Genomic DNA, 12,930 nt, shown 5'->3' with positions numbered 1-12,930 from the left:
TCTGTCTTGTTTTTTCAAGCAGCAGGGAGAAACGTTGTTGTGTGCAGGGGGAGGACGCGTCCCTCCTTCAACACCAGGCTTTTACTTTGAAATCCGCTCGTCGAGACGCTCGCGTGGAGCAGCGCGTTCCCCGGGGAGGGGATGTGGGATCGGGACAGCCTGTCGATCAAAGTTCCGTTTGCAGTGCAGTAAATGAGCGTATGGTGATGATGTCTGTGCTACTTTGCTCACATTTTAAAACAGCTTATTGTTTTTAGTTTGGAAAGATTTTCACACTAAAGTTACTAACTGAGTCGCGACCGGCTGCAACTTCAGGACCACCGGCTGTCCAGTGTCCGTGTGGAGATTCATCAAGCTCCAGCCGACGGGATGTCTTTGCGGTAAATGACTTTAAAGAGGCTGCAGTGGAGTGCGCTCGACCGGGGACATGAACCATGGTAAGACTGCTTCTGTTCCCCTTCAGCCGTGCAGTCTGAAAACATCAGTTTGGGCTCAGCTGAATGCTGAGTGGGCAGATCTTGAGTTCACTCAGGATTCAAACATGAGGGATATCACTTGTTGTCACATGTATGAAAGTAGTTAAAATTCCTGCTGTATCTTCTGGTGTTCTATTTTAGCCTCCATATTAGGTTTCATTAGAACGACATTCAGTAGATCACAGGTGATACTCCACCTGAGAATGTTATCTTTGGTTAAAGAGGTATCTTATTTACAACAGTGTCAATGGAATCAACTGCAAGTAAAGATCCTCCATACTGAGACAGAAGGACTGAAGTACAGAGGTTTGTAAAGATTTTCTGGTTGCAGCTTTTAAATGACTGGAAATCATTGGATCTTTGGGTTTTGGACTGTCAGTTAGACAACGTAAGCGATTTGAAGATGCAGCTTGGGCTCTAGGAAGTAGTTTTGGACAATTTTCTGACGTTTTATAGACAGAAGGATGAAATAATAATCGGCACATAAACTGCCAGTAAAACTAGTTGTACATTTCAGTCCCAATCTATCTGTCTGTCAATCAATCTACTGTATCTGAGTTTAGCCATGTCAAATGTAAAATGGAGGGAGAGGAAATGACAAGAAGTGAAAGGAAAGGAAATGCACTCACCCTGTGACTCTATGCAAATGTTTAATACAATGATACATTATATATAAGTATATAAGTACACAAATCGCTGTGTCGCCCGGCATTTGCCTTCTGCAAAGTTTTTATAATGAGGTAAACATTGAAAATGCTTGGTTGGCAAGTCAAAACAGTGTTTTCGTATCTTCTGTCGGGTGATCAGGTCTCTCTTTCAAGCAGTCCCTATAGTCTCACATTTCAAATTGGTTCCATATGTAGAGCAGACAGGCTCCTGGTCTGAACTGCCACATGGAAACCGAGAGGGGAACTCTGCCCATTCTTCTCTTCTCTTCTCTTCTCTTCTCTTCTCTTCTCTTCTCTTCTCTTCTCTTCCCATTTCTTCTTCTCTTCTCTCATGTTTCCCCCCCTTCTCATCTGTTCTCATGTTTATCTGGACATTTCTAACTCAATAGCCACTCATTATACTCTCTTTCTTCCTGAAGGGTGTAGTGGAAATGCAGCACATCCAGCTAAGTTGATTTAGGTTGTTTTTGCACGTTGAATGAAGGTGACAGATGGACCCAGATGTACAGATTTCAGAGTTTCTGTTTAACTGTGAAGTGCAGTACAATCACTGCTACTTTTCCTTCCAAGTTTCTAATATTTGCTTGAAACCAAACTGTCCAGTCCTCTGCAGATCTCAGGTCTAACTACCACTGTTGTTCAGTCACGGGGCCCACATTGGAATTCAGTGTTGGGCACACGAAACTCTCCAGACTCACAGTATAGTCAGTCTTTGTATGTTAAACACCAGGGACTGCCGCCCTGCTGCTGCTCATTGTGATCTCAGCTGTGCTTTCCTGTTCCTTTGCTCCACATCTATGTCTGTTTGGAGAGAGAAAGAAAACAGAGAGATGACATGCTTTAAATTTTGGAGCGATTGAGTCTGTATCAGGTGAGCGTGCCCACACACACTCCCTTAGACTCTGAAAATGAGAGGAGTGTGGTTTGGAGCTCCAGGCTGAATCAACCAATCATCCTGTTTTCTCTTTGTCTGCATCTCTCTCTCTCTCATACACACACACACACATACAAACACACCGAACACAAACACAAACCACGCACACACAATTCTACTTCTACTGCTGTGAGGGCACTCAGTGACATAATGCATTCCCTCACCCCAACCTTAACCACCACAATGAAGTGCCTCACCCTAACCTGAACCTAATGCTAACCCAACCCTTAAACTAAGCCTTGGCCCTTAAACAGCTCTTTGAAGTTCTGTCTGAAAGCGAGGACCGGCCAAAATGTGCTCAAGTTCCAAAAATGTCCCCACTCCCCACTTCTAAAACTCAAATTGGTTCTCACGAAGAAAGTTCACACAAACGCAATTTGTCACCGAAAATGAACCTTTTGGGAAAGTCCTTGCAGCGTGAAGACATTCAGAAAGTGTTTGCAGTGTTGACGTGTCGACTGGGAAAGCAGACGCTTTGGCTTTTGACAACAGGGTGTGTGCCGTTATCTTCTTTGTTTAGCTGAGGTGATTTTGTGCTACAGCAGACGTGGCTAAAACAGTGATGTGCTAACCTTGTAAACAGGATTTTTTTACATGTTTCCACATAATTGTGCAGTTATCCCGAGGAACAGAGGTGACACAATGCACTGTGGAGGTCACCGCTGCATAAACCAACACTGCCATGACAGACGATGCTGCCGGTGTTGATGGTTTTGAACAACACCCGGTTGTGAATTTATGAATCCTACTTTGGAGGAAGTGGTCATGCCTTCGCCATAGTAGGATCGATCAGACTTGTAGTTGTAGGTAATAGCTTTTTTCAGCTTTAGATTGGTCAGTATGACTTTAGGTTAAGGGTTTTATTGCAGTCTTTTTGGTTTGGCATACCCTTGAAAGCACTTCAGTTGGGTTTTTGCGTTTTCATTTGGATGGAGATTTTGTCTAAAAAGTGCTCATGTGGACATGATTTTTTTCTTTTTTTTTGGCAACAAAGGAGGAAAAACCCTGTTTTTAAACATACACACGTATCTATGTGTGGACAGAGTCAGATGGCACTAGGACCCAGAGCTCTGCAGTTGTGAACTCCACTACTCAATTATTACTAAACTATCTAACTTTTGAGCACCATCTAACACTGCACCCAGACACACAAACAGACACACACATACATGTGCTTTGAGCATCTAGTGCAACATGTATTACTGACATTATATGTGCGAAAGCAGATATGCCTCCATTGAATAAACCAAGCCATTTTAAATTGCAGGAAATATCTGCCTCATTTTTAACTCAGCTTTTCGACTATAGTTAATGATTTTGCCTCAGGCAGCACACTGGCACAGGACAGCCCTAATGCATGCACATTTTCCCAGTCACAACCTCCTGTACACACATTTTTGTATGTATTCACCCTCCTACTCGTGCTGACACACACATCCAGCAGGGCAGAGCATTTGTTGCCCTCTTGCATTATGAATGACCCGTGAAATCTCAGCTTCTGTCACCTGAAAATATGCAGCGTCCTGCCGAATGACCAGAGGAGAAACTAAAGCAGATTTGCTTGGCAAGTATCATCAATACCATAATTGGCAGTAGTGCTGTAGTCAGTTGCTGTTTTGTGAGCTGATGAGATAAACGTGACAGTCAAACAGGTGATCAGCACAATTCATCTGCTTTGAGAAAATTAGTTACAAGTCAAAGGCTCAGCAAGGCTTGCACTCACCAGAAAGGACTGCCCTTGGCTTAAAATGGTTCTGTTTCACTTTCAGATTCCAACTACATTTGTTCCTAGCAAGCATTATAGTGCAAGGTTTCAGTCTATGTCTGTGTGCCCTCATCAAAATTGCCTTCATTGTGAGCAGCCACATGACATCTTCAGCAACGACCAACATTTAGAAGGTCAAGGAAACCTTTTTCACAGCAGATATTTAGTCTTGTTATCGCAGCAAAAGCACATGTGTAATTAATGACACTAACTATGGTTTGGTTCCACTAATTGTCCAAGGGAGCAAGCATACTCAATACAAGGGCCCTGAAACTGTTTGACCTAAATGGATTGCAGTCGTTCTAATTAACCTTATTAATTACAATGTGAAATGCCAACATGTCTGCGTTTAGTCACGTCTACACAGTCAGTGCTTTACTCTGCATGTACTGAACCTGGTTTACCAAGTGATTAGAGAAACCTGATGACCTTGTGCTGTCAGTAAAAGCTGTCCGTCTGCGCTGTCTGTTAGGTCTGGAAGCAACATCTATCACTGCTGCAGTAAAAGTAAGAAAGCCATGCATCCAAAAAAGGGTCTGGAGTAGGGGAGAAATCTGATTACTGGCCTTCAGCATGTATAAGCAAAATGACAGTAACCAGGTTACTGCAGTCTGGTATTATGTGTATATGTGATTTGTCTCTGGACATCTTATCCAGTAAAGGACAAACAAATGTAAATGCAAGTGCACAGCAAATCCACACAGACCACATTGTAGCTGGCACGCAATCGGATCAGCTAGACCACATCTAGTGATGGGGGTGGAACAACTTAGCCTGTTATCATCTTTACCGGTCCATTTTTTGCTTTGTGCATCATGTAGTTCCAAGCACAGCTCCAACCAAATGCAACCTGAGCACAGGTCTAATCAGCCAGTCATTTAAAACACCCATGGAAAAAAAATCAGCCAACATGTTGCACTTCTTTCTGCTGCCTGGAATTTACCACCAAAAAGCTAAAAGAAGCAGCTTCCTTGGCAAAGATGAAATCAGTAGAGCCCATACCACAGAGGTCCCTCAGATGACCTTCAAGGAGTCACTATGAGGTTCTGGACTAAGGTCACTTAAGTGAAGTGTGGCTGAGCTAGCACTCGTACTGAAAACAAGCTTTCAGCCATCAGTGGTCTCCATTTGTCATGTGGCGCTTGCCTCGCATGTCATGGTGTTAAAGGCTCCTGAAATACTGAAAACAAACCTTAGTTGCAACACTTGCATTGTGTCCAAACGTTGTGCTTTCTAGTGTCAATCTTGCCGTTCCAACCTATAATCAGAAAAGACAGAAAGCTCTCTAAACCAGGTTAATCATGGTTTTGTAATGTAGAGCTAAGAAGGAGTGAGGGTATTATTAGAAGCTAAAGTGCTCATTTAGCCAATTTAACATGAGTATAGTGTTATCAAGTTAGGGAAAATAAACTTCCTACTCCTAGTGATTAACCCACCAAGGCATTTCATAAAGTGAATATAGGCCCTGTGTAAGCTGATATCCTGCTGGCCGTAATGTTTATTTGACATGTTCATGATATATGAAGGAAATAAACTAGAAACAGAGTAAATAAATGTTGCCGAGTAGCACTATTACAAAAGCAGTAGTCTGTGGGAAAATGCAAACACATGCTGTCTTACGACCTCTTGTGTGAGTGAGTTGCTGCTGTCTGAAGCTTTGTGGCATCGGCTTTGTACAGTAATACACTGGACAGAGAACAATAGGAAAGATTTCAGTGTAGCGAAAGTGACTTGTGAGGCGCTTTGCCTCCCACTCAGTCTGCTGCGAGCACAACTCCGAGAGGGACACTGTCCGTTCGGCCGACTGCTGCTTGTCTCTGTGTGGAGGTGGCTTGTGTATCATTGCACACTCATGATGTTCAGTGTGACTTGTTTAAGCAAACAAAGTAGTGGGTGGTGAAAGCGAAAGACAGGGAGAGGTACAGAGAAGGTAGAGAAGGGGTTGTTAACAGGGAATAAACAGAATGACATGCTGCTGCAGTAAGTATGGTGGCACAGTATTGTTAATAGTCAGCGATGGTCTTTATAGTGGAGGTGTTGTAACAGCTTAGTGCTAAAAGCCATTTGCTTTAAGATGCCTGATGGGCTGCGTTCCATTTAGACAAGGAGGGGCAGCCTTGTAAAAGCATTGCTGAGTAAGAATGTCACTCTCTCTCTTTTCCTACAGTATCTCTTCGTATCCCTCAGGCACGGGAGACAGCACTTGGTGTGTGTGTGTGTGTGTGCTTGCGCGTGTGTGTGCGGGCAGATCCCCACAGCTTGTTTGTAAAAATGAAACAACTAGGTTGGTCGCCACACCATAAAATTACATCTGTAAGGGTTGTATCAGCAGGTGGTTGCGTGACAGTGAACCTACAAAGTCAAAGGAGGACAGAGCAGAGTAGCAGGAAGCTGAGCCAAGGAATGAGACTAGAAATTGAAAATATAGGAAGAGATACAAGGGAGCAGAGAAGGAAGACTGGTGTGAAGGGCAGACAGGCAGAGGTCAGTGGAAATTTACTTTTAAATTTCCACTGACCTCTGCCTGATATGGATTATGTATATTTATTTCCATACTGAATACAGAAATAAACTGAATACATTTAGAATTATTGGAAAGATATGACAAAATTGCATGTATTGTATGTATATATGTATATGCAGAGGTGGCTGTTGCAGTAAAATCAACAATATTCAACATTCAGTCTTTTTGTCTGGCTTGCTGATGATGGGGCCTGAGTTTGCCAATGTTTTTGTCCTTCCATCTGGCCGCCTGTCTGTCACTCAGTCTGCCTGTCCAAACCTTTGGTACAAAGCAATTTATCCTAACACTACTGACCAGATTGCAGAGTTTTCCCCAGGATATTTCCCAGCAGAGGTGGTAAGCGTTGACGCCCTGACCTTTCCCGTGGCATCACCATCAGGTCTAATGTTCTACTTGTATAGAAGAAATATGAAATTTTCGTGGCCAGATTGCTACGAAATTTACAGACAAACTTCCCAGAGGACAAAACAATTTCAGATCTCAACTTTTCTCCTCTACTGCCACCTTTGTACCAAAATGTTCAAGTTTGACAGTTGCATGCAATAGAGTGAGTTGTCAAAATGCCCAGTGAGCTATGAAGTTAATGAGTTCACTCTACCCTGCTCCAATAAAAACCTCTTTTTTCCATTCTGAATGGATCCAAAACAGGAAATGTTGGCTGTGAAGGTTATGGATAAGTGATGCTGAGTAAATTTACCGCTGTATCAAGGGCCTCTCCTAACAACTTCATAACACAAACCAACAACACCAAGCCAAATACCTGCACAACTAATGACGGTCCTGTCTGTCTCAGCTGTGCTTTGTGTTTAGCATTCGAACATTCTAAAGCGAGATGGTAAACATGCTGAACGTTATACCTGTTTAGCCTCACAGAGCTGCCAGCATGGCTCGAGTCTTGTTAAAATGTTATTGGACCCATAATGATTTGTTTTGTCAGGAGGCTGCTTGGTGTCAATGGTGAACTGAAACATGTCAGTGGCTTGCAGTGCATGGACAAACCTCACAGCTCGTTATTTAATAACTCAGATTGGCCAATATCATCACTTTATATATAAAAAAACTGTCATTTGCAGATTATACAATATTATTTAATGTTGTCAGGAATGGGGCTGTGAAAACAGAACTTAAGAACAGCCACCATGAATGGTATGGACTCAGGCATGGATTGTAAATAGTCCTGCAAAGGTGCAAAAGTATAAGAAGTTTCCAAAACCCAATAAAGCAGCAGTGGTGACCTGTGTAGCGACTGCTCTTCTAAATTTAATACTCAAGTCTCTGAAGAGGGACTAAAAAATAAAGAGGTTGTGGTTCTGGCAGATGTGATGGTCTTCCTCCAGCTTCATTTGAAAAACTGATGACATGTAGCCATGCTATGAATGCTTTATTCAACTATTCAACTATCAGTAATTCAACTATTCGTGCTTGAGTTACTGTTACTGAGTAATTTTGGCATAGGCGGATGTGATTTGGCCGAACAGCCAAATTTAGTTTGTTTCTTGTGTGTCAGCAAATTATTTTGAAATGTCAGCCCTGGCTGTCTTTCGGGTACCGTTTTTCTCAGCAAATGTTCCCCCTCATGCTGCACCTTCCTCTTAGGAGAATGGAATGTGCAATGGGGAACAGATTCAACCACATGTGCACTCCCATTGCAGCCATATGGAGCGAGGATATTTGTGCCACAAAGTAATTACTTTCAGAGCTGTGATCTTGTGTCTGGGCTTCTTTCTACACAGAGAGATGAGGAACATAAAGCACTGCATCCTTCATTCCTTTGCCAAAAGAAAAAAAAAATCAAGTCTCTTCACTCACAACAAAGCTTTTTAACAAAGTTTCTTCACTTCAAGGTGAGGTTGGTTTGGCACTGTGAATAGAAAGAGATGCTTTGTGGCTGACTGCGGTACATATTTTATTATCATGTAGCTTTTGTCAAATTAGAAACAGTCAAGGGCAGTGGAAAGTAATTCAGACAGATTTTATTTTTACAGGAAGATATTCTGAAATAACTAAGAAAGCTCCCACAAACAAATAATACTACAGGTCCAAAAGACACTGATGGTGATGTCAAAGAGGGACTGGCTCGTTTTTGATGGATGTTAAAGGACCAGGGTGTAGTAATGATAATGTGGTATCTAGAGGTCAGATTGCATATTGCAACCAACTGAAAACCACTTGCTTCACCTTCCCCTTCCAAGTACGTAGGAGAACTTACAGTGTCCACTAAACATGTGAAAAACACCAAAGGCCCTTTCGAGAGCCAGTGTTTGGTTTGTCCGTTCTGGCCTTCTGGGCTGCTTGGCAGTGGAAGATGGCGGACTCTGTGGACCCGCTCCCTTTGTAGATATAAAAGAGTTCATTCTAAGGTAAGGAAAACACAACACTTCTTATTTTTACATGGTTATACACTAATGAAAACATAATTATTATTAATTATTATTATAATCAGTTTCTGCCGATAGATTTCCCTAAAACCTACACAATAGACCTTTCATCATTTTGACACAAACTCACAAAATCTTGCATTAATCTGTTCATAGAACAACAGCAATTATTCATTCTAGGAGTTGCCCTACATTTACACTGCATGTGTACCATGTGAAGTGTCCATACAGTCATTAAATTGGTTGCAGCGAGACAGATATTTAATTGTTGAATCAGGCTCGAACCTGATCTTGTGATGGATTTTGTTTTGTGTTGTACAGTATGTGGTGTTTTTTCAGTATTGCTAGGATGCACAAACGTGCCCCCCAAGAGACACACATCAGTACACAAATTGGGCAGCTGAAGGCCTGTCAGCAGAAGATTGCCAGATTGCCTACTGTCACACACCAGCTACTCAGCTGACATATGATGGCAGACAGGTCACCATACAGACAGAGCACACACAAAGACACAACACACACTTGGATTGCACCTGCCACCACACACACAAACAAACAGAAAAATATATTTCTAGATTTCTTACTCCCATTTCTTACTCTGTCTGAATTACTGTATAATGTGTCCAGAATGTATTAAGGATATTATATAATTCACTACAGTATACTCTGTCAGCGCTGTACTGATATAGTAAAGTGCTCTACTATGTTCACCAGCTAGACGCTGACTTGGTAATTGGCACAAGTTTAGACCACCTTTTGCACTTTTGAGTCAGTCATGGCCTCTGCTTGCCCTAATGCAGATACTTCACGAGGAGGCCTCCCCAAAACCTCACCCTCAACTGACCCAGATTCCCAGCTGAAGTCAGATGATAACATGCTAACCTTCCCGACTGGGAAAGGCTTGAATCAATGCTTGCGTCCATGAAAGTTAATGTGCACAGGAGGATTGATTGCCTGTCTTCTGACCTTCACCTGCAGAAGGTCTTCTTTGGTGAAGCAAGGACTGCATTGTATAGTTTATGGTCTATGACAGCAGTTCATGAACACACCATACATGAACTGTGTGTATGTGCACAGACGACTGCAGCTAGCTCTCCGAGGTGGACTCAGCAGTGAACTGAAAGCCCAGGTTCAGCTACGGACTGACAAATGTGAGGAGTTAGAGGGAAGGTCAGGGAGAAGTAATATTTGTCTGATCAGAGTTCCAGAAGGTGTGGAGGGTCCTCGCCTGACAGACTCTTTTGCACAGCTGGCAAGAGAGATGTTGAAGTGGGATGAGATGCCGTTACTTGACTGAGCCCACTGCTACCTCCACACAAAGCCCAAGGAGGGAGAAGTGGACTGTCCTTTCATCATAAGGATCCACGACTTCCATGTCCACAATGAAATTTTTCAGTGCGCTGTCGAAGTTTCCCGGTCCTCCCCACTCCTGTTCAGACGGAAGAAACTAGTCTTGCTGACTACACTAACTCGACTCAGGTCCCAGTATTAAGTTTGGTCTTCTGTTCCTGGCTGTACTGAAGATAACCCTACCAGGCCGATTGATGCACACATTTGATAATCAGCCATGCAAATGGGGAAATGTTCAGGGCCAGATGGACTCCCAGTTAAGTTTTATTCTTTGATACATTACTCCCAGTCATAATTGATATGTTCAACAAATCATTCATGTCCTCTAAACCCCTGCCAGCTCTCATGAAAGTTACAATCTCACTAATTTGTATGAAGGGTGCCATGCGTCTGAAACCAGTCCTTCCCTCATCTTCATCACTCCAGACCAAACAAGGTTTAATCATGGTAGATATTTCTTTTCAATCGGAGGAGGCTCTTTAATATCCTGTATAACTCCTCTGCCTCAGTCACACCAGAGATCCAGATTTCATTTGATGCAGAAAAGGCCTTTGACCGAGTGGTGTTGGGTTATCTTTTCTGTACCCACAGAAGATTGTTTTGGGTGGGCGACAAATTTATTTCAATCAGGAGACACAAGTGAATGAAGTAAAGATAATTGTTTATTATGAGAGATGATATGTGATAATTAAGCCTTATCAGAAAGTCTTTGGCACTTAGACTCCACAGGGAGATTTTGTAATCAAGAGGCATCGTCCTGAGCAGCAGCAAGATAAACCCCACCCCCCTGCAGTCCACACACTGGGAGCGGTGGCTTCTGACTCTGTTGACTGATAGACTGATGAGGATGATGAAATGAAGAAGCTGAGGATCTGTGAAGACTGGGCAGTGATGGGGAAATGGAGAGGCTTGGATAACGGCAGCATGAAAGACCTGAGTCATATTTAAAAAGACATCCCCAAGATGATAGACTTACAGTGAAGGTGTGTCACTGTGCTTCTGGATAGATGGGAACCTCTGATATCTTAATTGACCGCTTCCAGACAATGACCGCAAAGAAATTATGAATGAGCAAGCTTTAGAGGAGCGAATACGGGATGGTATGAGAAATAAACTACAGGCCTGCGCATGCAAAAGAATAGTCTACTTGACTGAACTTCTGGTAGAGCTTCATGTCTCTTTTCCACACACTTCACCCCCAGCTTCTATTAGAACCACTATCACACAAATATTTTCCTCTCCACTGCTCCACTCTGAAAGGCTGAACAATTGAGTCCCCTCTTATTCACCATTGCCATCGAGCCACTTGCTGTGGCTCTCCAGCCACATCCACATGTTACAGGGGTACTCAGATATGGTGTTGAATATACAGTTTTGCTTTATGTACATGATCTCTGAGTGTGTATCTCTGACCCCTCAGTATTAGTTCCAACAGCTCTCATTATTTTTACCACTTTTGGTTGCATAGCTGACTGCAAACTTCATTTGGTCAAAGGTGAGATGTTACCCGTAAATCTGGCAGCAAGAAATTACCCACTGCATAATTTTCCATTTAAGGTTGCCTCAGATGGTCCTGTATACTTAGGTATTCAGTGGATAGTCCAATTTGATTTTCAGTGCTTGTCTTTGTTAAATTTACCCCTAGCGAGATCACCTTTGTTAAAATTAAGTTAGTAGTTTTCCTTTTTGTTCCAATGTCTACCCATTGCTTGTGATGTCTTTGTTGTAAAGCACTTTGAGCATGCTTGTATGAAAGGTGATATATATACATATGTATATGTACACACACACACACACACGCACGCACACACACACACACACACACACACACACACACATATATATATATATAGAGAGAGAGAGAGAGAGAGAGAGAGAGAGAGAGAGAGAGCGAGAGATGTTGATGTAGATGTAGATATAATAACAGCAATAACAAAAGCTCGAGAGCAGTTCAGTTCTGGCTTCATTATTTCAATCCTTTCCAGCAGGAAATCCATTATTCCACCATTCTTTATTGTATGGATAATATATCTCCCTTTTTGTATAATGTCATCCACTCACTAAACCCTTTCTTAGTGCACACTATTAAACACTATGGGAGGATGATTTACATTTTGAAATTGAAGATGACATGGGATGAGTGTCTGTGGCAGATTCACTCCTTCATCTCTGCTAGGCACGGGTTGCCGCAGTGTTAAGGTTCTTCATTGCTATCTAGAATAGAATGCATGAGGATGCTGATTCTGTCTGCGATACATATTGTCAGTCTCCAGCTACCTATATCCATATGTTTTGGATATGGCCCTCTCTGCATACTTTTGATAGAAAATATTCAATGCATTCTCACAAACTGTCTCTGTCAAACCATCTGTGATTACTACATTATTTGGAGTATGTGTGTAGGTGATATGTTAAAATTTTCCAAATGACCACTGTCTGCCCAACACCGGACAGTTGCTGATATATTAGGTGTGTGTGCAGAATCCATCAGTCAACACTTACATTACATGTACATTTAATATGAATGTCTATGTAAATGATAATTCATAGCGTCGAATCCCAGCAGGGCCACCAAATGGGTCATAGAGGTCAAGACTGCACTGTTACACACGCCTCTGATAAATAGTGAATGCATTTCACTTCACCATGCAAATTTCATTGACATGGCCATGCTCAATGACAATAAAAGCAATCTTGAATCTTGAATCACCATCCATGGTGGTGACAGTAATGTTTTTTATAGGTATCTATGATGCAAAATCTACATTACAAAAGCTTGCATCTGACCTGCACAAAAGAGGTAGTAACAGCATACTGCATTTGTTATATTATCTT

The 12,930-nt window shown here is 42.3% G+C and overlaps 1 protein-coding gene across 2 annotated transcripts in view; it reads left to right on the top strand.

The window, feature by feature from the left end:
- Positions 1-313: 313 nt before the first annotated feature.
- The window catches only part of gask1a (golgi associated kinase 1A), a 51,143-nt gene continuing 38,526 nt past the window's right edge, over positions 314-12,930 (top strand). For both annotated transcript variants that reach the window (XM_076737631.1, XM_076737629.1), the window contains exon 1: positions 314-437. In XM_076737631.1, coding sequence (XP_076593746.1) covers positions 435-437 — 3 coding nt within the window. In that variant the 5' untranslated portion in view covers positions 314-434. The remainder of the gene's footprint in view (positions 438-12,930) is intronic.

The sequence above is a fragment of the Chaetodon auriga genome, chromosome 8 (assembly GCF_051107435.1).
Source record: "Chaetodon auriga isolate fChaAug3 chromosome 8, fChaAug3.hap1, whole genome shotgun sequence".
NCBI classification, from domain to species: Eukaryota; Metazoa; Chordata; class Actinopteri; order Chaetodontiformes; family Chaetodontidae; genus Chaetodon; species Chaetodon auriga.
This window is presented reverse-complemented; position numbering and strand designations above follow the sequence as displayed.